The sequence below is a fragment of the Chrysemys picta genome, unplaced genomic scaffold (genome assembly GCF_011386835.1).
Source record: "Chrysemys picta bellii isolate R12L10 unplaced genomic scaffold, ASM1138683v2 scaf124, whole genome shotgun sequence".
Classification (NCBI taxonomy): Eukaryota; Metazoa; Chordata; order Testudines; family Emydidae; genus Chrysemys; species Chrysemys picta.
In genome coordinates this window covers 24,250-50,639 of record NW_027052831.1, presented here as the reverse complement: position 1 = coordinate 50,639, position 26,390 = coordinate 24,250, and the positions used below count along the sequence as shown (strand labels likewise).

Genomic DNA, 26,390 nt, shown 5'->3' with positions numbered 1-26,390 from the left:
CAATTCCCCCACAGGGAGCAAAAGGTTTCTATGCACTGTCTTTGTCTGCCCTGGACCCTCTTCAGGTTTGATCTTGTAGACCGGCAGGTCTCCTAGCTTTTCCATCACCAAGTAAGGTATTGCCTTCCATCTGTCGGCTATCTTGTGTTTGCCAGCAATACCCAAATTTCGCAGCAGAACTCTGTCCCCTGGCTGGAGTTCTTGCAGACGTACCCTAGCATCATATCGATGTTTGTTGCGGTCGGCGTTCTTCCGAGCCGCAGATGTAGCTAAGTGATAAGCATCCCGCAGCTTTTCTCTCAGTCGGGATACATATTGCTGATGAGTTTCATAGCTATCTCCATCCTCTGATACACCAAAGCACAGGTCTATGGGTAATCTTGGTTCTCGTCCAAACATTAAGAGATATGGGGTGACTCCTGTAGCATCATTCTTTGTGGCATTGTAGGCGTGCACCAGATATGCAACATGTTGGCTCCAGGTTGCTTTCTGCTCTGGTCGCAAAGTCCCCAACATATCTAATAGGGTTCGGTTGAACCTCTCTGGCTGAGGATCACCTTGCGGGTGATAAGGCGTTGTTCTAGACTTCTTAATTCCCGCTATCCTCAGCACCTCCTTCAGAAGATGACTCTCAAAGTCCCGCCCCTGATCCGAGTGTATCCGGGCTGGAAATCCATAAACTGAAAAATATTTCTCCCACAGTACTCGAGCAACAGTGGTGGCCCTCTGATCACGCGTGGGATATGCCTGCGCATATCGTGTATAATGGTCAGTCACTACTAAAATGTTCCCAATATTCCTCTTGTCTACTTCTAAAGACAAGAAATCGATGCATACCAGTTCCAAAGGTTTGGTGCTGGTGATGTTCTTGAGATATGCAGCCCTCGTGGGCAGAGTTTTCCTTTGAACACATCGAGCGCAAGTCTCACATTTCCTACGAACATCTTCAGCCATCCGGGGCCAATAGAATCTACTACGAAGAAGTTCCAGGGTCCTCTCCATCCCTAAATGTCCAAAGTCATCATGCAGGGCCCTCATGGCCAGGGCTCTGTACTCTTTTGGCAGCACTAGCTGTGCTCGTTGCTTTTGTAAAGGGTCTGTGGTCACTCGATGTAGCACTCCCTGAATCAGTTTTAGTTTGGTCCATTCTCTCAATAGTAGTTTACCCTCCGGGTTAGGTGGGACAACCACAGCTGGGCTTCGCCCCTCCCTTTTGGCAAGTAGTGTATCACGAATGCCAATATCTTGCAGCTGGGCTTCCTGCCAGTCAGCCGCATTGAGCATGGGCAAAGGAGATTGGTCCAACGCAATATAGTTCACTGAAGCAGAAGGCACGCATTCAGGGGGCAGGCCCAAAGCTTCTGCAGCACATCCATGAAGACTCTCATGGGACTCTGGCTCCCGGCGACTCACACTGCAAATAGCCCTCACTCCATCTGTGGGTATCACAGCAACTCCTGGTGCCTGTGGACGCCTGGACAATGCATCCGCATCTACATTGCTTCTCCCTGATCGGTATTGAATGCTGAAGTCATAGCTAGCCAAAGCGGCCACCCATCTTTGCCCTGTAGCATCCAGCTTAGCACTTGTTAACACATAGGTCAGTGGGTTGTTGTCTGTCCACACCTGGAACTGAGCACCATATAAGTAGTCTCTAAATTTCTCAGTGATGGCCCATTTCAAGGCCAAGAACTCCAGCTTGTGGGTGGGATAGCGAGTTTCACTATCAGACAGTCCTCGGCTGGCAAAGGCTACAGGTTTACGTCTTCCTTCCACTTCCTGGTACAGTACTGCTCCCAGACCCTCCAAACTGGCATCAGTATGCAGGATAAATGGCTTGCTTGGGTCAGCAAAGACTAGGACTGGAGCATGAGTTAGGCAAGTAATGATTTCTCGAAAAGCCCTTTCACATCTCTCATCCCACCGTGGCCCAAAGGGTTCGAAGGGGCCATAGTGTCTCTGCACAGGAGGCTTTGGGGACCTTCCCTTATTCTTGGTCTTAGATTTGTTCCTGCTGGACTGGTATCCCCTGGTAAGATCATTCAGAGGTTTTACAATCGTAGCATAGTTTTTCACAAATCTTCGATAGTAGCCACTAAACCCAAGAAAGGTCTTGAGTTCTCTGTAGTTACTTGGACATGGCCATGTAGTGAGGGCTTCTATTTTATCGGGATCAGTACTCACACCCTCTTGGGACACGATGTGACCCACATACTTCACTGAGGTCCTGCAGAACTGGCATTTGTCAATTGAAAGCTTCAAACCATAATCCTCTAACCTATCAAGCACTTTAAGAAGTCTTTCTTCATGCTCCTCCAAGGTTCTTCCAAACACTATCAGGTCATCCAAATAAACTAACACTTGCAGTAAATTCATGTCTCCCACAACTTTCTCCATAAGACGTTGAAATGTGGCGGTGCTCCAGAGATCCCTTGGGGCATGCGTTCAAACTGATAAAACCCTAATGGGCAGATGAAGGCTGTCTTCTCCTTATCTGCTTCACCCAGAGGGATCTGGTAGTATCCACTCCGAAGATCCAACACAGAGAACCACTGGCTTCCCAGCAAACAGTCTAAGGCATCTTGGACTCGGGGCATTGTGTACTGGTCAACCACAGTACGGCGGTTTAGGGTGCGGTAGTCAATACACATCCGGATTTTCCCATTCTTTTTACGGACCACCACAATGGGTGAGGCATATGGGCTGCGGGACTCTGTAATGATGCCATTCGCAGCCAGCTCCTGAAGATGTTGTCGCACATCTTCCATCTCGGAGAGGGCAATCCTCCTAGATCTCTCCCTGAAAGGTCGAGAGTCATGTAGTCTGATGTTGTGCTCTACTCCTTTTGCACATCCCACATCCCACTCATGCAATGAGAACACCTTGGATCTTTCACAAAGTTTCCTCCTCAGGCGATCTTTCCACTCCTCGGACAACGGTGAATCTCCAAAGTCAAACTTTGCAGGGTCTATTGGCGGAACTTGAGTCTCACACTGGGGTTTTACAATTGATTCAGGCTCAAAGAGATCCGCTATCTTTTGTCCTTGCTTCACAACAACATCTCGACTTGTTTCATTAGCAATCAGTATAGTCACCTTTTCCTGGGCTTCAGCAGGTAGGGTTATGACTCCACTGGGGACCAGCACTCCTTCCGGGAGCTCTCCTTCAACTGGCTGCTCCACCATTGCTAATGCCCCTTTACTGCCTTTCAGCTGAGTACTCATGACAAGCACTTCTTGCTCCGTCCTTGCAGGCACTACTAACAGGGTTGTGCCCATGTACTTCAGCGCCCCAATCGGTAGCTCAGATGTCTCCTTTTTAGCACCCTCAATCTTCCTATAGGCTTCAGCACAAAGCGTATGGATCATCAGGGTATTCAGGTACTGGTCCCCAGCCCGTCGTCTGCAGTAATCCGCGAGCACCTTGAAGAGACTGGAGTTGGTCCCTATCAGCACAGACACATCAGAGGTCCCTTTAGGGTCAGGGCATATTAATGCAGCTGTGTCCACCTCTTCTCTTACCCCAGCAACCTCCTCTGGGAATTCCAGGTGCACTATGACATACCCTTGGTAGGGGTATTCATCCATGCTGAGGCCACACAGACCAATGCCAGTCAGTGGCTGTATAGGCAGGTGCCTAAGCATTTGTTGGTAGAATGACTGAAATATAATAGTCACTTGAGATCCAGTGTCAAGCACGGCTTTACACTCCACCCCTTCAATCTTCACCATGACCTCTGCTCGAGGCCCTATCAGTCCTGCGGGGATCCCAGCTGGACAGTCTTTTCTGGGGGAATCTTCAAATCCTGCAGGCCTGGGTGGTCCCCGTCCCCGGACTCTCTGGCAGCTACCGGATCTCTCCCAACTGATCCTCAGCTTTCCATACACTAAGGAGGGGTTTTCTTCATTATGGCACTTGGCAGCACTGTGTCCATCCTGACCACATCGGTAGCAGAAGAATTGTCCTTTCCCTCTTCGCCCAGATGGGATGGTGGCTCTAAATGCTGACTTCTCCATCGCCACGGTCAGAGGCTCCTTATTCCCGGAAGTCTTAGCTTGGTCAATGGTGCTTTGCAGTTCAGCTATCCGTTCTGTCAGGACCTGCACTTGTTGGGCAAGTTCCTCTGTGGTGCTCACTATCAGTACACTGGTCATTTGCAGTGGTGTTGTGCCGGCTGGCTCCAATGTTTGGGCTTCCCAAAACTCGCTGGCAGCCTGCCTTTCTTCCTCTTCTCTGACCTCCTTTATCAGCTGGGAATAGCTTGGGGGATGTTCCCGTCGTTCTCTTAGCCGGAGATGGAGTAGAATCGAGTTCTGATATTGAGCTCCTCTTACAATTTGAGCCAGTCTGGTCCGATCCATCTGTTCAGCAGTCACTGCACCCCTCATGACAGCTCTCTGAAGCAGTCTTTCCAGCCTCTGTATATAGGCTGAAATCTTCTCGCCAATTTGCTGTCGGGAATTAAGGAACTTACAGTAACTGTCTTCAGGGCCCTCTACACTCCCAAAGGTATGATCAAGGGCCTCTAGGCAGTCCTTCACACTGACCCCAGGGTCAATGAGCTTCAGGGTGCGAATCACATCTAATGCTGGGCCACTAAGGCTCTCTATCAGACATCTTCGCTTTTCTGCATCAGGTACGGCCCACTCCTGCAGCATTTCAGTGGTATGCTCCAACCAGGGTTCGAACTCCTCTGCCCCAGCAAATAACCTTAACTCACGACAAGAGTTTGACCTAGCATGGGACAACACAATCTTTTCCAATATTTGCCCCAGTGCTTTTGCCCAATCATTGGCTGAGGCTGTGGCCCCTGAGCTAGAGGCTGCAGGGCCAGGGCCCAACAAACCCGACATATTAGCCATTATACAAACAGCAATTTCCTCAAAATATAACCACAATTGTTTCCCAATGCAGGGGAACACTCAACAGGTGCTTGCGAGGGGTACTGACCCAGGGGATCCCGGACGAGCCCCCCAAAATGTAACCCTTCTGCCCATCTAAGTTGGCAGCAACAAGGGCCGGGTTCTGTATCTAGGGGTTCCGTTTCAATAACGCAATGCAAAACCGGCTCGAGCCCCCACCCAGTGACCTGGGACAATTACATACCACCCCCTGGGCGCCTCTAAGAGGCAATACTTCCCCTCTCGCAAGCACGGAGTCTGAGTGTAACAGAAAATGTTTAATAACATGAGGTAAACAACATCAGCATTAAATTGGAAAAACACCAGAACTAGAGTTCTTAGACCAAACCATGAGCGAAGACCCACGCCAGCAAATTGGGCCGTGTCCTCTCCCATTGGTTCTTGAAACCAGCGACCCAAGAATCACCAAAGTCCCAAAAGTCCACCAATCCCAAAGTCTCTTGGGTCCAGCAACCCAAGAATCACAAAAGTCCGACAACCCCCCAAAGCCTCTGTCCATGATCAGTGCAGCCCCAGAGTTCAAAGGGGGGGGGGTGAGTAGGGTGTTAAGGGGCACCTTACGTGATCCGAGGCCAACCGGCTGCTTCTCCGTGGGGTTCCACCGCAGCCTTCACCACGACAGCTCCATTCCACCCGCAGTCCCACTCCTGCCGTCCCACGAACTGCTCTGGCAGCCGCGCCGCTCCGCTCACCGACCTGTGAGCCGCGCCGCTCCGCTCCGCTCACCGACCTGTGAGCCGCGCCGCTCCGCTCCGCTCACCGACCTGTGAGCCGAGCCGCTCCGCTCCAGTCGTCCCTTGGGCAGCTCCCACAAGGCTCTGCTAGCTGCTCCTCCAGCCGCTCCGCTCACCTCCGCTAAGCTAAGTTAGCTTAGCAATATAGCTTCAGGCTCCCCCACTAGTTAACACAGCCTCAGTGATCTCAGCTCTTAAATAGCTTTAGCTCTTTTGTGATTTCAGCTCTTAGTGATTTCAGTTCTTAGTAGGGGAGCCCCAGTGCTGGTGCACTATTGGCCCAAAGTGAACTCAGCTCAACAGTCTGTAACTAGACTCCTAAGGGAATCAAAGTTAGCTCTGACATTCAACAGTGGAGAGAGGAGGAGGTGCAATTGGTGTTTCAGGCCCACAAAAGGGACCCACACCACCAGGTACCAATACCTGTCCCCATCCTCTCTCAATTCACTGGGTTTTGTAACCCATGCCCCTTGACAAGCAAATGCTACTTAGGTAATGGTGAATGACTCACTCAGTCCTTCTGTCATACACCAGTTCCACTGGCCTTGATTCACAGAATCAGGGTAACAAAACTTTATTCTTCCTGCCCCAATAACAGAGAAACTGGGGATCCCACACCAGCCAAAGTAACCACTTTGAGTTGCTGTTGTTTCCTGCCAGGCGAGTGGGTGTGCCTATGCAAACAAGATCAGCCCCTAGAGTTCTTTTCCACACTCGCCATAATTCACCACCAGATGTCAGGGTAGAGCTCATCCTGACTCTGCTTACAATATCATACCATACCAGTGCAACCCTTTCTTCTGTGTTCCTGCTGGCAATGGTGCTGCCTTCAGAGCTGAGCACCCTTCCAACAGCCACTGCTTTCCAGCCACCCAGCTCTGAAGGCAGAGCTGTTGCCAGCAGTGGCGCAGAAGTAAGAAGGGCAATACCATACCAAACCACCCTTACTTCTGTGCTGCTGCTGGTGGTGACTCTGCCTTCAAAGCTGGGCATTCATGTAATCTGCAGAATGGGATTTTACTTCTTTAATCCCACTCCTGTATCACCCCCGCAGTACCCACTCCCACTCACTCCCACATTGTTGATGAATTATTGTCTTCTTCCCACTATTATGTCCGTTGGTTCTCAGGACCCACGGTATGCTAGTACTGCTTCAGAATGCCCTGGGATTCCACACGTCCCACAAGAACTGCAATTATAACAGTGGCAGCAGGATAAAAATTCAACAAACAATGCGGGAGTGGGTGGAGTCAGAGTGGGTATTGTGGGGCAGGATGGGAGCTGGAATAACTATATAATCCTATACAGGGCTCTAGCAGGGGGCACTGATATGATTGCTCACCTCGAGTGCTAAAATGACTAGTTATGGCACTGGTATCCATTTTGCAAGCTCTTTCATGAGCATAAGAAATTCAAACAGCAGTATCTCAGCACTCTGCCTCCACTCACACATCATTAACCTTCCAGAGGAACGTCCCTGGAACATTGTGCTGCTGCTTGGGTGACTGTAGCAATGTGAGATTCACCGCTGCGGCACCTCCTGCTGGTTTCTCAGGGAATTAGCATCCACCCTCCGGAGCACCCTCTGTCAGCCGGTGTCTCGCTACTGCTGGGCCCCCATGTCCTTCCCTGGACTCCGGTGCCCCTTTCCACTGGGGTGTTTCCCCCCTGGCAGTACAACCCTCAGTCTCTGGGTCTCCCCTCCAGGGGGAACCCCCACCCCCATCTCAGCTCAATCATAAGCTACTGCCAGTCACCAACAAGACCCCACTCCCTGGGGCGGACTGCAGTATACGCCACTCATCATAGGCAAGGTTGGATTTTTACCTGCTGCCTCTGCTGTCCCCTGGAACTCTATTACCTGTTTGGACTTCCACTAGGCCGCAGCCTGGGGCGTTTCCAGGCCAGAGCTACCCAGCTCCCTTGGCCTTCCCCCAGCCCTGCTCCACTCCAGGTACCTTCCCTCAGCTCCCTGCAGCCAGGTTCCTCCCTCTCAAAGTTAGAGAGAGAGTCTACTGAGGGTCTAGTTCACAGCCTTTTTATAGGGCCAGCTGCAGCCTGATTGGGGAGCGGCCCAGCTGTGGTTACTTCCACGATCAACCCAGGTTTCCCCAACCATGGCCCTCTCCAAGGGCTATTTTAACCCTTCAGGGAGTGGGGTTACTGTCCTGCTATATCCCCCCCTCAAAATCCCACGCCTGTGGGAAGGGGGGTTCTCTAACCTGTGCTGCCCGGAGATGTCCCACCAGCCGCTCTCATCTTTCTTCAGAGTCTTTTAGCTTTCAGGACAGATCTTCCTGCTGCTGGCATGTTTTTGGAGCCCTGCCTCAGCCGTCCGACAGGCTTATTCCACCATCTCCAGCTGCTCACGCAGGCCCAAGTCTCCCAGGCCCTCTTCCTTCAGAGTCTGGGTTCTTTTAGTCCTTTGTACGTGGCACAGCTGGGCCTCAGCCTCTTGCCGAGCCCACTCTATCTGGGTTTCCTTACTGGAAAGTTGCCCTGCGATGGTTTGGATCTCGACCTCCTTTGGGGTCCCCTCTGTCCCGGCTACTGCCTTCTCCTATTCTGGCCCTTCCAGATGCACAGGCACCTCCTCTGTCCTCCACTCAGTTCCCCTGAGGGGGAAGTGCCTCCGAATATGTCAGGGTACCTGGCAGCTCCAGCAGGCAACCCACCTCCGTGCTTTCTGGGGCTTCCCATGTTCCCTTTGGGGTTCCGTCCCCTTGCCGGGACTGATCTACACCTTCCACGTCGGGCCTGGGCATGTCCACGGCATGTGGCCCTGTCGCCCACAGGCCCAACAGGTCAGCAGTCGCCTGGGTTCTTTCACCCGGCAGACTGGCTTTGAGACCTGTCCTGGTCCCAGCTTGGGATGCGGCGCCCTGCCCCCACCCCAATTGGGAAGTCCCATTTTAAATGTCCTATCTGTCGGCAGGTGTAGCAAGCCCTGCGCCCTGCCACAGGCCTCCTGGCCTTGGCGCTCCGCTGCTCAGGCCCTCCGCTGTCACCTCGGAACTCCAGCTGAAGGAGTTAGGTTAGGGCCTGCTGTCCCTCCACCAGCCAGCCCAATTGTTCATGGAGGCCCCACTGGACCTCCCATATTCCCTGTTGGGCCTCCCGGATCACCTGCAGGTCGTCTCTCTCCTTCCTCTGGGGCGCTGACCCTGGGGCCCAGCCTGGGATGGAACCTGGGGTCTCCACATAATAACCCCCAGTGTACCTGGGATCCATTGTCCCCTTGTCTTTACGTCTGGGCAATAGTCCCGCTATTCTGTCTTGTCCCTTGTATAAGGGGCGGACCGCAATTCCCTGCATTCTCCACCACTTGTAGTGATGCGAGACTCACCGCTGCGGCGCCTCCTGCTGGTGTCCCAGGGAATTAGCTTCCAGCCTCCGGAGCACCCTCTGTCAGCCGGTGTCTCAGTACCGCTGGGCCCCCATGTCCCTCCCTGGACTCTGGTGCCCCTTTCCACTGGGGTTCTGCCCCATGGCAGTACAGCCCTCAGTCTCGGGGTCTCCCCTCCACGGGGAACCCCCACCCCCTATCCCCACCTTGCCTCAGTCTTAGGCTACTGACAGTCATCAACCTGCCCCAGCTCCCTGGGACAGACTGCAGCATACGCCACTCATCGTAGGGAAGGTTGGATTTGGACCTGCTGCCTCTGCCTAGCCTTGGGCTGTCCCCTGCAACCCGCGTACCTGTTTGGACTTCCACTAGGCAGCAGCCTGGGAGGTTTCCAGGCCGAAGCTCCCTTGGCCTTCCCCCTGCCCTGCTCCACTGCAGGTACCTTCCCTCAGCTCCCTGCAGCCTGGTCCCTCCCTCTCAAAGTCTAGAGAGAGTCTCCCGAGCTCCTGGCTCACAGCCTTTTTATAGGGCCAGCTGCGGCCTGACTGGGGCACGGCCCAGCTGTGGTTACTTCCCCGATCAGCCCAGGTTTCCCCAACCACAGCCCTCTCCAAGGGCGGTTTTAACCCCTCAGGGCAGGAGCGGGGTTACTGCCCCGCTACAGGGTGACACATTAGCGTAAACACTTCACACAGTGACCATCAGTTATTGTTGAGGCGATAAGCATAATTAATGTTTGTGATAATCTCACAGGTCAGAAGAAGATATGGTCGTACATAGGTGCAGGAACTATGGGTGTGGGGGGTGCTTCAGCCCCACGAGGTTTGACCCAAGGCTCCACTCCCGACCCCGAACATGGGGTCCTGGATGCTGGGTCCATGCCCAGGTCTTTGCTAATGGCCCCACGCCCATGGTCAAATCTGTCATCCACACCCAGGGTTCTGCTCCTGGCCCCACACCAGACCCCAAAATGGCCCGAGCCTCAGCCTCCTTACCCGATCTGGGTCTCCCCCTCCCAGAGACAAGGCCCTGCTCGGGGCACTAGCTCTGGGGGAATGGGGTGAGAGGGGTAAGAGGGCTCGCTTTCAGCACCCCCACTATTAAAAGTGATAGAGCAACAGTGTGGTCATCTTTTTCTAAATCAGGTGCAAGTGAGAATGGGCCGGCTGCTGAGAAAAAGGAAACGGACACAAAGATGGATGATGTAACCTGTGGAAAAGAACCAGAAAATGTATTAGGTACAAGAAAATATCTCTATTTTTTTCTCTGAAATATGTTTTCTTTATAATTCTCAATACACTTGTATCCATCAGGGCTGTAACCAGGGTTGGTTGAGGGGGCAGCTGCCCAGGGTGTAAAGCCACAGGAGGTGGAAAAATGGACAGAGAAAAAAGGGAAGGGGGTAAAGGCCTGCAGCGGGATCGGGATCCTGTGGGTCATGTTACCATATCATTCCATACCCGTGACACCCTCTCTTCCGTGTTACTGCTGGAAATCGTGCTGTCTTCAGAGCTGAGCACCCTTCCAACAGGCACTTCTTTCTAGCCATCCAGCTCTGAAGACAGTGCTGTCACCAGCAGCAGCGCAGAAGTAAGGATGACAATACCATACCAAGCCACTCTTACTTCTGTGCTGCTGCTGGTGGTGACTCTGCCTTCAAAGCTGGGCATTCATGTAGTCTGTAGAATGGGATTTCTATTTACTTAATCCCACTCCTGTATCATCCCCGCAATACCCACTCCCACATTGTTGATGAATTATTGTCTTCTTCCCACTATTATGGCCCTTGGTTTTGCAGGACCCACAATATGCTAGTCCCACTGCAGAACTTGCTGGTATTCTACACGTCCCACAAGACCCACAGCCATAACAGTGGCAGCAGGATAAAAATTCAACAAACAATGCTGGAGTGGGTGGAGTGGGAGTGGGTATTGTGGGGCAGGATGCGAGGTGGAACAAACAGAATCCTATGCAGGGCTCTCGCAGGAAGCACAAATATCATCGCTCACCTTGGGTGCTAAAATGCCTAGTTATGGCACTGATATACATATTGCTCTTTCATGAGCATAAGAAATTCAAACAGCAGTAGCTCAGCACTTTGCCTCCGCTCACAAATCATTAATCTTCCAGAGGAACGTCTCTGGAGAGTTGTGCTGCTGCTTGTGTGACAGATTAGCATCAACACTTCATACAGTGACCATCAGTTAATGTTGAGGTAATAAGCATAAATAGTGTTTGAGATAAAGTCACAAGGTCAGAAGTAGATAGGATTGTACATAGGTGCGGGACCTAAGGGTGTAGGGGGTGCTGTAGCCTCATGTGGTTTTACCCATGGCTCCAGTCGCGGCCCCGAATGTGGGGTCCCAGATGCTGAGTCCATGCCACGTCTTCACTGACAGCCCAATGCCCACGGTCTAATGTTTCATCCACATCCAGGACTCCGCTTCTGTCCCCATGTCAGCTCCAATAGTGGCCCCAGCCTCAGCCTCCTTACCCCATCCGGGTCTCCCTCTCCCGGATACAAGGCCCTGCTCCCGGCACTAGCGTTGGGGGAAGAGGGGCAAGGGAGTAAGAGGGCTGGCTTTCAGCACCCCCACTATTAAAAGTGATTGAGCAGCACTGTGGTTGTACTTTTCTAAATCAGGTGCAAGTGAGAATGAGCCGGCTGGTGAGAAAAAGGAAACGGACACAAAGATGGATGATGAAGCCCACAGAAAAGAACCAGAAAATGTATTAGGTATGTCAAGGTTCCTTGCCCACTCTGAACTTTAGGGTACAGATGTGGGGGACCTGCATGAGAAGCTCTAAGCTCAGTTAACAGCTTAGATCTGGTCTGGCTGCCACCACTCCCAAGGACTAATTCCCTTCCCTGGGTAGCCTTGAGAGACTTCACCAATTTCCTGGTGAACACAGATCCAACCCCCTTGGATCTAGAAAACAAGGAAAAATCAATCAGGTATTAAGAAAAAGGCTTTTAATTAAAGAAAAGAAAAGAAAAAGAAAACCCTCTGGGAGAGATTAGCATACCAGCTGCTCTCACAGACAAGAGATTCCAAATACAGAGGATGTTCCCCTGGGCAAAAACTTAGTTACACACACACACACACACAAAAATACCCAAATACCCAATTTGACTATTCCTCTAATTGCACAAGACAAGTTACAAAGAAATAAACATAAACCTATTTATTTCCTTCACTAATACTCACTACTTAATAAGAGGCTGAATTCTGGAGCTTTCCCACTCCGGTCCAAAGTGAAAACTGACTAGATAAAGGGAACTTCCCTCCTTCCCTTTGAACCATCTTGTCCTCCCATTGGTTCCTCTGGTCAGGTGTCAGCTAGGCTAGGTGAACTTCTTAACCCTTTATAGGTAAAAGAGTCATTAACCCTTAACTATCTGTTTATGACAAGGTACAAGAAAATATCTCTATTTTTTCCTCTGAAATATGTTTTTCTTCCAATTCTCAACACAGTTGTATCCATCAGGGCTGTAACCAGGGTTGGTTGAGGGGGCAGCTTCCCAGGGTGCAAAGCCAAAGGAGGTGGAAAAATGGACAGAGAAAAAAGGGAAGGGATAGAGTCCTGCAGCGGAACCAGGATCCTGTGGGTCATGTTATCATATCATACCATACCAGTGCAACCCTTTCTTCTGTGTTCCTGCTGGCAATGGTGCTGCCTTCAGAGCTGAGCACCCTTCCAACAGCCACTGCTTTTCAGCCACCCAGCTCTGAAGGCAGAGCTGTTGCCAGCAGTGGCGCAGAAGTAAGAATGGCAATACCATACCAAACCACCCTTACTTCTGTGCTGCTGCTGGTGGTGACTCTGCCTTCAAAGCTGGGCATTCATGTAATCTGCAGAATGGGATTTTACTTCTTTAATCCCACTCCTGTATCACCCCCGCAGTACCCACTCCCACTCACTCCCACATAGTGGGAAGAAGACAATAATTCATCAACAATTATGTCCGTTGGTTCTCAGGACCCACAGTATGCTAGTACTGCTTCAGAATGCCCTGGGATTCCACACGTCCCACAAGAACTGCAATTATAACAGTGGCAGCAGGATAAAAATTCAACAAACAACGCGGGAGTGGGTGGAGTCAGAGTGGGTATTGTGGGGCAGGATGGGAGCTGGAATAACTATATAATCCTATACAGGGCTCTAGCAGGGGGCACTGATATGATTGCTCACCTCGAGTGCTAAAATGACTAGTTATGGCACTGGTATCCATTTTGCAAGCTCTTTCATGAGCATAAGAAATTCAAACAGCAGTATCTCAGCACTCTGCCTCCACTCACACATCATTAACCTTCCAGAGGAACGTCCCTGGAACATTGTGCTGCTGCTTGGGTGACTGTAGCAATGTGAGATTCACCGCTGCGGCACCTCCTGCTGGTTTCTCAGGGAATTAGCATCCACCCTCCGGAGCACCCTCTGTCAGCCGGTGTCTCGCTACTGCTGGGCCCCCATGTCCTTCCCTGGACTCCGGTGCCCCTTTCCACTGGGGTGTTTCCCCCCTGGCAGTACAACCCTCAGTCTCTGGGTCTCCCCTCCAGGGGGAACCCCCACCCCCATCTCAGCTCAATCATAAGCTACTGCCAGTCACCAACAAGACCCCACTCCCTGGGGCGGACTGCAGTATACGCCACTCATCATAGGCAAGGTTGGATTTTTACCTGCTGCCTCTGCTGTCCCCTGGAACTCTATTACCTGTTTGGACTTCCACTAGGCCGCAGCCTGGGGCGTTTCCAGGCCAGAGCTACCCAGCTCCCTTGGCCTTCCCCCAGCCCTGCTCCACTCCAGGTACCTTCCCTCAGCTCCCTGCAGCCAGGTTCCTCCCTCTCAAAGTTAGAGAGAGAGTCTACTGAGGGTCTAGTTCACAGCCTTTTTATAGGGCCAGCTGCAGCCTGATTGGGGAGCGGCCCAGCTGTGGTTACTTCCACGATCAACCCAGGTTTCCCCAACCATGGCCCTCTCCAAGGGCTATTTTAACCCTTCAGGGAGTGGGGTTACTGTCCTGCTATATCCCCCCCTCAAAATCCCACGCCTGTGGGAAGGGGGGTTCTCTAACCTGTGCTGCCCGGAGATGTCCCACCAGCCGCTCTCATCTTTCTTCAGAGTCTTTTAGCTTTCAGGACAGATCTTCCTGCTGCTGGCATGTTTTTGGAGCCCTGCCTCAGCCGTCCGACAGGCTTATTCCACCATCTCCAGCTGCTCACGCAGGCCCAAGTCTCCCAGGCCCTCTTCCTTCAGAGTCTGGGTTCTTTTAGTCCTTTGTACGTGGCACAGCTGGGCCTCAGCCTCTTGCCGAGCCCACTCTATCTGGGTTTCCTTACTGGAAAGTTGCCCTGCGATGGTTTGGATCTCGACCTCCTTTGGGGTCCCCTCTGTCCCGGCTACTGCCTTCTCCTATTCTGGCCCTTCCAGATGCACAGGCACTCCTCTGTCCTCCACTCAGTTCCCCTGAGGGGGAAGTGCCTCCGAATATGTCAGGGTACCTGGCAACTCCAGCAGGCAACCCACCTCCGTGCTTTCTGGGGCTTCCCATGTTCCCTTTGGGGTTCCGTCCCCTTGCCGGGACTGATCTACACCTTCCACGTCGGGCCTGGGCATGTCCACGGCATGTGGCCCTGTCGCCCACAGGCCCAACAGGTCAGCAGTCGCCTGGGTTCTTTCACCCGGCAGACTGGCTTTGAGACCTGTCCTGGTCCCAGCTTGGGATGCGGCGCCCTGCCCCCACCCCAATTGGGAAGTCCCATTTTAAATGTCCTATCTGTCGGCAGGTGTAGCAAGCCCTGCGCCCTGCCACAGGCCTCCTGGCCTTGGCGCTCCGCTGCTCAGGCCCTCCGCTGTCACCTCGGAACTCCAGCTGAAGGAGTTAGGTTAGGGCCTGCTGTCCCTCCACCAGCCAGCCCAATTGTTCATGGAGGCCCCACTGGACCTCCCATATTCCCTGTTGGGCCTCCCGGATCACCTGCAGGTCGTCTCTCTCCTTCCTCTGGGGCGCTGACCCTGGGGCCCAGCCTGGGATGGAACCTGGGGTCTCCACATAATAACCCCCAGTGTACCTGGGATCCATTGTCCCCTTGTCTTTACGTCTGGGCAATAGTCCCGCTATTCTGTCTTGTCCCTTGTATAAGGGGCGGACCGCAATTCCCTGCATTCTCCACCACTTGTAGTGATGCGAGACTCACCGCTGCGGCGCCTCCTGCTGGTGTCCCAGGGAATTAGCTTCCAGCCTCCGGAGCACCCTCTGTCAGCCGGTGTCTCAGTACCGCTGGGCCCCCATGTCCCTCCCTGGACTCTGGTGCCCCTTTCCACTGGGGTTCTGCCCCATGGCAGTACAGCCCTCAGTCTCGGGGTCTCCCCTCCACGGGGAACCCCCACCCCCTATCCCCACCTTGCCTCAGTCTTAGGCTACTGACAGTCATCAACCTGCCCCAGCTCCCTGGGACAGACTGCAGCATACGCCACTCATCGTAGGGAAGGTTGGATTTGGACCTGCTGCCTCTGCCTAGCCTTGGGCTGTCCCCTGCAACCCGCGTACCTGTTTGGACTTCCACTAGGCAGCAGCCTGGGAGGTTTCCAGGCCGAAGCTCCCTTGGCCTTCCCCCTGCCCTGCTCCACTGCAGGTACCTTCCCTCAGCTCCCTGCAGCCTGGTTCCTCCCTCTCAAAGTCTAGAGAGAGAGTCTCCCGAGCTCCTGGCTCACAGCCTTTTTATAGGGCCAGCTGCGGCCTGACTGGGGCACGGCCCAGCTGTGGTTACTTCCCCGATCAGCCCAGGTTTCCCCAACCACAGCCCTCTCCAAGGGCGGTTTTTAACCCCTCAGGGCAGGAGCGGGGTTACTGCCCCGCTACAGGGTGACACATTAGCGTAAACACTTCACACAGTGACCATCAGTTATTGTTGAGGCGATAAGCATAATTAATGTTTGTGATAATCTCACAGGTCAGAAGAAGATATGGTCGTACATAGGTGCAGGAACTATGGGTGTGGGGGGTGCTTCAGCCCCACGAGGTTTGACCCAAGGCTCCACTCCCGACCCCGAACATGGGGTCCTGGATGCTGGGTCCATGCCCAGGTCTTTGCTAATGGCCCCACGCCCATGGTCAAATCTGTCATCCACACCCAGGGTTCTGCTCCTGGCCCCACACCAGACCCCAAAATGGCCCGAGCCTCAGCCTCCTTACCCGATCTGGGTCTCCCCCTCCCAGAGACAAGGCCCTGCTCGGGGCACTAGCTCTGGGGGAATGGGGTGAGAGGGGTAAGAGGGCTCGCTTTCAGCACCCCCACTATTAAAAGTGATAGAGCAACAGTGTGGTCATCTTTTTCTAAATCAGGTGCAAGTGAGAATGGGCCGGCTGCTGAGAAAAAGGAAACGGACACAAAGATGGATGATGTAACCTGTGGAAAAGAACCAGAAAATGTATTAGGTACAAGAAAATATCTCTATTTTTTTCTCTGAAATATGTTTTCTTTATAATTCTCAATACACTTGTATCCATCAGGGCTGTAACCAGGGTTGGTTGAGGGGGCAGCTGCCCAGGGTGTAAAGCCACAGGAGGTGGAAAAATGGACAGAGAAAAAAGGGAAGGGGGTAAAGGCCTGCAGCGGGATCGGGATCCTGTGGGTCATGTTACCATATCATTCCATACCCGTGACACCCTCTCTTCCGTGTTACTGCTGGAAATCGTGCTGTCTTCAGAGCTGAGCACCCTTCCAACAGGCACTTCTTTCTAGCCATCCAGCTCTGAAGACAGTGCTGTCACCAGCAGCAGCGCAGAAGTAAGGATGACAATACCATACCAAGCCACTCTTACTTCTGTGCTGCTGCTGGTGGTGACTCTGCCTTCAAAGCTGGGCATTCATGTAGTCTGTAGAATGGGATTTCTATTTACTTAATCCCACTCCTGTATCATCCCCGCAATACCCACTCCCACATTGTTGATGAATTATTGTCTTCTTCCCACTATTATGGCCCTTGGTTTTGCAGGACCCACAATATGCTAGTCCCACTGCAGAACTTGCTGGTATTCTACACGTCCTGCAAGACCCACAGCCATAACAGTGGCAGCAGGATAAAAATTCAACAAACAATGCTGGAGTGGGTGGAGTGGGAGTGGGTATTGTGGGGCAGGATGCGAGGTGGAACAAACAGAATCCTATGCAGGGCTCTCGCAGGAAGCACAAATATCATCGCTCACCTTGGGTGCTAAAATGCCTAGTTCTGGCACTGATATACATATTGCTCTTTCATGAGCATAAGAAATTCAAACAGCAGTAGCTCAGCACTTTGCCTCCGCTCACAAATCATTAATCTTCCAGAGGAACGTCTCTGGAGAGTTGTGCTGCTGCTTGTGTGACAGATTAGCATCAACACTTCATACAGTGACCATCAGTTAATGTTGAGGTAATAAGCATAAATAGTGTTTGAGATAAAGTCACAAGTAGATAGGATTGTACATAGGTGCGGGACCTAAGGGTGTAGGGGGTGCTGTAGCCTCATGTGGTTTTACCCATGGCTCCAGTCGCGGCCCCGAATGTGGGGTCCCAGATGCTGAGTCCATGCCACGTCTTCACTGACAGCCCAATGCCCACGGTCTAATGTTTCATCCACATCCAGGACTCCGCTTCTGTCCCCATGTCAGCTCCAATAGTGGCCCCAGCCTCAGCCTCCTTACCCCATCCGGGTCTCCCTCTCCCGGATACAAGGCCCTGCTCCCGGCACTAGCGTTGGGGGAAGAGGGGCAAGGGAGTAAGAGGGCTGGCTTTCAGCACCCCCACTATTAAAAGTGATTGAGCAGCACTGTGGTTGTACTTTTCTAAATCAGGTGCAAGTGAGAATGAGCCGGCTGGTGAGAAAAAGGAAACGGACACAAAGATGGATGATGAAGCCCACAGAAAAGAACCAGAAAATGTATTAGGTATGTCAAGGTTCCTTGCCCACTCTGAACTTTAGGGTACAGATGTGGGGGACCTGCATGAGAAGCTCTAAGCTCAGTTAACAGCTTAGATCTGGTCTGGCTGCCACCACTCCCAAGGACTAATTCCCTTCCCTGGGTAGCCTTGAGAGACTTCACCAATTTCCTGGTGAACACAGATCCAACCCCCTTGGATCTAGAAAACAAGGAAAAATCAATCAGGTATTAAGAAAAAGGCTTTTAATTAAAGAAAAGAAAAGAAAAAGAAAACCCTCTGGGAGAGATTAGCATACCAGCTGCTCTCACAGACAAGAGATTCCAAATACAGAGGATGTTCCCCTGGGCAAAAACTTAGTTACACACACACACACAAAAAAATACCCAAATACCCAATTTGACTATTCCTCTAATTGCACAAGACAAGTTACAAAGAAATAAACATAAACCTATTTATTTCCTTCACTAATACTCACTACTTAATAAGAGGCTGAATTCTGGAGCTTTCCCACTCCGGTCCAAAGTGAAAACTGACTAGATAAAGGGAACTTCCCTCCTTCCCTTTGAACCATCTTGTCCTCCCATTGGTTCCTCTGGTCAGGTGTCAGCTAGGCTAGGTGAACTTCTTAACCCTTTATAGGTAAAAGAGTCATTAACCCTTAACTATCTGTTTATGACAAGGTACAAGAAAATATCTCTATTTTTTCCTCTGAAATATGTTTTTCTTCCAATTCTCAACACAGTTGTATCCATCAGGGCTGTAACCAGGGTTGGTTGAGGGGGCAGCTGCCCAGGGTGCAAAGCCAAAGGAGGTGGAAAAATGGACAGAGAAAAAAGGGAAGGGATAGAGTCCTGCAGCGGAACCAGGATCCTGTTGGTCATGTTATCATATTGTAACCCTTCTGCCCATCTAAGTTGGCAGCAACAAGGGCCGGGTTCTGTATCTAGGGGTTCCGTTTCAATAACGCAATGCAAAACCGGCTCGAGCCCCCACCCAGTGACCTGGGACAATTACATACCACCCCCTGGGCGCCTCTAAGAGGCAATACTTCCCCTCTCGCAAGCACGGAGTCTGAGTGTAACAGAAAATGTTTAATAACATGAGGTAAACAACATCAGCATTAAATTGGAAAAACACCAGAACTAGAGTTCTTAGACCAAACCATGAGCGAAGACCCACGCCAGCAAATTGGGCCGTGTCCTCTCCCATTGGTTCTTGAAACCAGCGACCCAAGAATCACCAAAGTCCCAAAAGTCCACCAATCCCAAAGTCTCTTGGGTCCAGCAACCCAAGAATCACAAAAGTCCGACAACCCCCCAAAGCCTCTGTCCATGATCAGTGCAGCCCCAGAGTTCAAAGGGGGGGGGTGAGTAGGGTGTTAAGGGGCACCTTACGTGATCCGAGGCCAACCGGCTGCTTCTCCGTGGGGTTCCACCGCAGCCTTCACCACGACAGCTCCATTCCACCCGCAGTCCCACTCCTGCCGTCCCACGAACTGCTCTGGCAGCCGCGCCGCTCCGCTCCGCTCACCGACCTGTGAGCCGCGCCGCTCCGCTCCGCTCACCGACCTGTGAGCCGCGCCGCTCCGCTCCGCTCACCGACCTGTGAGCCGCGCCGCTCCGCTCCAGTCGTCCCTTGGGCAGCTCCCACAAGGCTCTGCTAGCTGCTCCTCCAGCCGCTCCGCTCACCTCCGCTAAGCTAAGTTAGCTTAGCAATATAGCTTCAGGCTCCCCCACTAGTTAACACAGCCTCAGTGATCTCAGCTCTTAAATAGCTTTAGCTCTTTTGTGATTTCAGCTCTTAGTGATTTCAGTTCTTAGTAGGGGAGCCCCAGTGCTGGTGCACTATTGGCCCAAAGTGAACTCAGCTCAGCAGTCTGTAACTAGACTCCTAAGGGAATCAAAGTTAGCTCTGACATTCAACAGTGGAGAGAGGAGGAGGTGCAATTGGTGTTTCAGGCCCACAAAAGGGACCCACACCACCAGGTACCAATACCTGTCCCCATCCTCTCTCAATTCACTGGGTTTTGTAACCCATGCCCCTTGACAAGCAAATGCTACTTAGGTAATGGTGAATGACTCACTCAGTCCTTCTGTCATACACCAGTTCCACTGGCCTTGATTCACAGAATCAGGGTAACAAAACTTTATTCTTCCTGCCCCAATAACAGAGAAACTGGGGATCCCACACCAGCCAAAGTAACCACTTTGAGTTGCTGTTGTTTCCTGCCAGGCGAGTGGGTGTGCCTATGCAAACAAGATCAGCCCCTAGAGTTCTTTTCCACACTCGCCATAATTCACCACCAGATGTCAGGGTAGAGCTCATCCTGACTCTGCTTACATCCTCCCCCCAGCCGAAAATTTGTCGTCCCGACAAATCACACTCCCTATTATAACAACTCACTGGTTCCCTCCAAAGGGCCTCAGATAGCCCACTTTAGCTTCCACAAGCCTGTGTGCTAAACATATTGGTTCCTCACTAGTTACCCCAGGTGCATCATAAGTCAACCGTTTTACTGGTCTTATTACCCTGTCTCGTCTATTGAGAATCTCTGTTGCCGTGGTGCGTGGGACAGCCTCTTGAACGATGGATGGAGAGGTTTCCTTTGAGGGTCCCTCGGCTACTGGCATAGGCCCCTGCATTTCTAGTTCTAACAGTGGAGGGTCCAAGGTGCCCAGGACATCCTCCACCTGTATGTCTCCACTATCCAATAACCTGGGTGTGTCATCACATGGGGGTCCCACCAGTCGCTCAGGGGTGTCAGGAATGGGCCTAAATACTTCTGCCATGGGGTTTAGGGCGGAAGAAGAAGAGCTCTCTTTTGATTCAGCTGATCGAGACTGAAATCTTGTCTCCATCCCAGGATACACCATGGTTGTGTCTTCCTCCTCAGACTCACTCTCGGATGTGCTGCATGGGGGTAGGTTAGCTGCAGGGGGCTGGCTGTCCACGTTGGAGGGCGGCTTTGGTCCAGCACCTTCGTTCTGCCCAGTTGCCCTGTTGTGGCCCATCTCATACGGGGTGCCTACCAATTCCCCCACAGGGAGCAAAAGGTTTCTATGCACTGTCTTTGTCTGCCCTGGACCCTCTTCAGGTTTGATCTTGTAGACCGGCAGGTCTCCTAGCTTTTCCATCACCAAGTAAGGTATTGCCTTCCATCTGTCGGCTATCTTGTGTTTGCCAGCAATACCCAAATTTCGCAGCAGAACTCTGTCCCCTGGCTGGAGTTCTTGCAGACGTACCCTAGCATCATATCGATGTTTGTTGCGGTCGGCGTTCTTCCGAGCCGCAGATGTAGCTAAGTGATAAGCATCCCGCAGCTTTTCTCTCAGTCGGGATACATATTGCTGATGAGTTTCATAGCTATCTCCATCCTCTGATACACCAAAGCACAGGTCTATGGGTAATCTTGGTTCTCGTCCAAACATTAAGAGATATGGGGTGACTCCTGTAGCATCATTCTTTGTGGCATTGTAGGCGTGCACCAGATATGCAACATGTTGGCTCCAGGTTGCTTTCTGCTCTGGTCGCAAAGTCCCCAACATATCTAATAGGGTTCGGTTGAACCTCTCTGGCTGAGGATCACCTTGCGGGTGATAAGGCGTTGTTCTAGACTTCTTAATTCCCGCTATCCTCAGCACCTCCTTCAGAAGATGACTCTCAAAGTCCCGCCCCTGATCCGAGTGTATCCGGGCTGGAAATCCATAAACTGAAAAATATTTCTCCCACAGTACTCGAGCAACAGTGGTGGCCCTCTGATCACGCGTGGGATATGCCTGCGCATATCGTGTATAATGGTCAGTCACTACTAAAATGTTCCCAATATTCCTCTTGTCTACTTCTAAAGACAAGAAATCGATGCATACCAGTTCCAAAGGTTTGGTGCTGGTGATGTTCTTGAGATATGCAGCCCTCGTGGGCAGAGTTTTCCTTTGAACACATCGAGCGCAAGTCTCACATTTCCTACGAACATCTTCAGCCATCCGGGGCCAATAGAATCTACTACGAAGAAGTTCCAGGGTCCTCTCCATCCCTAAATGTCCAAAGTCATCATGCAGGGCCCTCATGGCCAGGGCTCTGTACTCTTTTGGCAGCACTAGCTGTGCTCGTTGCTTTTGTAAAGGGTCTGTGGTCACTCGATGTAGCACTCCCTGAATCAGTTTTAGTTTGGTCCATTCTCTCAATAGTAGTTTACCCTCCGGGTTAGGTGGGACAACCACAGCTGGGCTTCGCCCCTCCCTTTTGGCAAGTAGTGTATCACGAATGCCAATATCTTGCAGCTGGGCTTCCTGCCAGTCAGCCGCATTGAGCATGGGCAAAGGAGATTGGTCCAACGCAATATAGTTCACTGAAGCAGAAGGCACGCATTCAGGGGGCAGGCCCAAAGCTTCTGCAGCACATCCATGAAGACTCTCATGGGACTCTGGCTCCCGGCGACTCACACTGCAAATAGCCCTCACTCCATCTGTGGGTATCACAGCAACTCCTGGTGCCTGTGGACGCCTGGACAATGCATCCGCATCTACATTGCTTCTCCCTGATCGGTATTGAATGCTGAAGTCATAGCTAGCCAAAGCGGCCACCCATCTTTGCCCTGTAGCATCCAGCTTAGCACTTGTTAACACATAGGTCAGTGGGTTGTTGTCTGTCCACACCTGGAACTGAGCACCATATAAGTAGTCTCTAAATTTCTCAGTGATGGCCCATTTCAAGGCCAAGAACTCCAGCTTGTGGGTGGGATAGCGAGTTTCACTATCAGACAGTCCTCGGCTGGCAAAGGCTACAGGTTTACGTCTTCCTTCCACTTCCTGGTACAGTACTGCTCCCAGACCCTCCAAACTGGCATCAGTATGCAGGATAAATGGCTTGCTTGGGTCAGCAAAGACTAGGACTGGAGCATGAGTTAGGCAAGTAATGATTTCTCGAAAAGCCCTTTCACATCTCTCATCCCACCGTGGCCCAAAGGGTTCGAAGGGGCCATAGTGTCTCTGCACAGGAGGCTTTGGGGACCTTCCCTTATTCTTGGTCTTAGATTTGTTCCTGCTGGACTGGTATCCCCTGGTAAGATCATTCAGAGGTTTTACAATCGTAGCATAGTTTTTCACAAATCTTCGATAGTAGCCACTAAACCCAAGAAAGGTCTTGAGTTCTCTGTAGTTACTTGGACATGGCCATGTAGTGAGGGCTTCTATTTTATCGGGATCAGTACTCACACCCTCTTGGGACACGATGTGACCCACATACTTCACTGAGGTCCTGCAGAACTGGCATTTGTCAATTGAAAGCTTCAAACCATAATCCTCTAACCTATCAAGCACTTTAAGAAGTCTTTCTTCATGCTCCTCCAAGGTTCTTCCAAACACTATCAGGTCATCCAAATAAACTAACACTTGCAGTAAATTCATGTCTCCCACAACTTTCTCCATAAGACGTTGAAATGTGGCAGGTGCTCCAGAGATCCCTTGGGGCATGCGTTCAAACTGATAAAACCCTAATGGGCAGATGAAGGCTGTCTTCTCCTTATCTGCTTCACCCAGAGGGATCTGGTAGTATCCACTCCGAAGATCCAACACAGAGAACCACTGGCTTCCCAGCAAACAGTCTAAGGCATCTTGGACTCGGGGCATTGTGTACTGGTCAACCACAGTACGGCGGTTTAGGGTGCGGTAGTCAATACACATCCGGATTTTCCCATTCTTTTTACGGACCACCACAATGGGTGAGGCATATGGGCTGCGGGACTCTGTAATGATGCCATTCGCAGCCAGCTCCTGAAGATGTTGTCGCACATCTTCCATCTCGGAGAGGGCAATCCTCCTAGATCTCTCCCTGAAAGGTCGAGAGTCATGTAGTCTGATGTTGTGCTCTACTCCTTTTGCACATCCCACATCCCACTCATGCAATGAGAACACCTTGGATCTTTCACAAAGTTTCCTCCTCAGGCGATCTTTCCACTCCTCGGACAACGGTGAATCTCCAAAGTCAAACTTTGCAGGGTCTATTGGCGGAACTTGAGTCTCACACTGGGGTTTTACAATTGATTCAGGCTCAAAGAGATCCGCTATCTTTTGTCCTTGCTTCACAACAACATCTCGACTTGTTTCATTAGCAATCAGTATAGTCACCTTTTCCTGGGCTTCAGCAGGTAGGGTTATGACTCCACTGGGGACCAGCACTCCTTCCGGGAGCTCTCCTTCAACTGGCTGCTCCACCATTGCTAATGCCCCTTTACTGCCTTTCAGCTGAGTACTCATGACAAGCACTTCTTGCTCCGTCCTTGCAGGCACTACTAACGGGGTTGTGCCCATGTACTTCAGCGCCCCAATCGGTAGCTCAGATGTCTCCTTTTTAGCACCCTCAATCTTCCTATAGGCTTCAGCACAAAGCGTATGGATCATCAGGGTATTCAGGTACTGGTCCCCAGCCCGTCGTCTGCAGTAATCCGCGAGCACCTTGAAGAGACTGGAGTTGGTCCCTATCAGCACAGACACATCAGAGGTCCCTTTAGGGTCAGGGCATATTAATGCAGCTGTGTCCACCTCTTCTCTTACCCCAGCAACCTCCTCTGGGAATTCCAGGTGCACTATGACATACCCTTGGTAGGGGTATTCATCCATGCTGAGGCCACACAGACCAATGCCAGTCAGTGGCTGTATAGGCAGGTGCCTAAGCATTTGTTGGTAGAATGACTGAAATATAATAGTCACTTGAGATCCAGTGTCAAGCACGGCTTTACACTCCACCCCTTCAATCTTCACCATGACCTCTGCTCGAGGCCCTATCAGTCCTGCGGGGATCCCAGCTGGACAGTCTTTTCTGGGGGAATCTTCAAATCCTGCAGGCCTGGGTGGTCCCCGTCCCCGGACTCTCTGGCAGCTACCGGATCTCTCCCAACTGATCCTCAGCTTTCCATACACTAAGGAGGGGTTTTCTTCATTATGGCACTTGGCAGCACTGTGTCCATCCTGACCACATCGGTAGCAGAAGAATTGTCCTTTCCCTCTTCGCCCAGATGGGATGGTGGCTCTAAATGCTGACTTCTCCATCGCCACGGTCAGAGGCTCCTTATTCCCGGAAGTCTTAGCTTGGTCAATGGTGCTTTGCAGTTCAGCTATCCGTTCTGTCAGGACCTGCACTTGTTGGGCAAGTTCCTCTGTGGTGCTCACTATCAGTACACTGGTCATTTGCAGTGGTGTTGTGCCGGCTGGCTCCAATGTTTGGGCTTCCCAAAACTCGCTGGCAGCCTGCCTTTCTTCCTCTTCTCTGACCTCCTTTATCAGCTGGGAATAGCTTGGGGGATGTTCCCGTCGTTCTCTTAGCCGGAGATGGAGTAGAATCGAGTTCTGATATTGAGCTCCTCTTACAATTTGAGCCAGTCTGGTCCGATCCATCTGTTCAGCAGTCACTGCACCCCTCATGACAGCTCTCTGAAGCAGTCTTTCCAGCCTCTGTATATAGGCTGAAATCTTCTCGCCAATTTGCTGTCGGGAATTAAGGAACTTACAGTAACTGTCTTCAGGGCCCTCTACACTCCCAAAGGTATGATCAAGGGCCTCTAGGCAGTCCTTCACACTGACCCCAGGGTCAATGAGCTTCAGGGTGCGAATCACATCTAATGCTGGGCCACTAAGGCTCTCTATCAGACATCTTCGCTTTTCTGCATCAGGTACGGCCCACTCCTGCAGCATTTCAGTGGTATGCTCCAACCAGGGTTCGAACTCCTCTGCCCCAGCAAATAACCTTAACTCACGACAAGAGTTTGACCTAGCATGGGACAACACAATCTTTTCCAATATTTGCCCCAGTGCTTTTGCCCAATCATTGGCTGAGGCTGTGGCCCCTGAGCTAGAGGCTGCAGGGCCAGGGCCCAACAAACCCGACATATTAGCCATTATACAAACAGCAGTTTCCTCAAAATATAACCACAATTGTTTCCCAATGCAGGGGAACACTCAACAGGTGCTTGCGAGGGGTACTGACCCAGGGGATCCCGGACGAGCCCCCAAAAATGTAACCCTTCTGCCCATCTAAGTTGGCAGCAACAAGGGCCGGGTTCTGTATCTAGGGGTTCCGTTTCAATAACGCAATGCAAAACCGGCTCGAGCCCCCACCCAGTGACCTGGGACAATTACATACCACCCCCTGGGCGCCTCTAAGAGGCAATACTTCCCCTCTCGCAAGCACGGAGTCTGAGTGTAACAGAAAATGTTTAATAACATGAGGTAAACAACATCAGCATTAAATTGGAAAAACACCAGAACTAGAGTTCTTAGACCAAACCATGAGCGAAGACCCACGCCAGCAAATTGGGCCGTGTCCTCTCCCATTGGTTCTTGAAACCAGCGACCCAAGAATCACCAAAGTCCCAAAAGTCCACCAATCCCAAAGTCTCTTGGGTCCAGCAACCCAAGAATCACAAAAGTCCGACAACCCCCCAAAGCCTCTGTCCATGATCAGTGCAGCC

At 51.7% G+C, this 26,390-nt stretch overlaps 1 protein-coding gene across 4 annotated transcripts in view; it reads left to right on the top strand.

Annotated features, from left to right (window-relative positions):
* LOC135978113 (uncharacterized) overlaps positions 1 to 26,390 on the top strand; it is a 78,781-nt gene that overhangs the window by 28,182 nt on the left and 24,209 nt on the right. For all 4 annotated transcript variants that reach the window (XM_065579161.1, XM_065579160.1, XM_065579158.1 and 1 more), the window contains 4 exons: positions 10,148 to 10,240; positions 11,647 to 11,739; positions 16,348 to 16,440; positions 17,839 to 17,931. In XM_065579161.1, the coding sequence (XP_065435233.1) occupies positions 10,148 to 10,240; positions 11,647 to 11,739; positions 16,348 to 16,440; positions 17,839 to 17,931 (372 nt within the window). The remainder of the gene's footprint in view (positions 1 to 10,147; positions 10,241 to 11,646; positions 11,740 to 16,347; positions 16,441 to 17,838; positions 17,932 to 26,390) is intronic.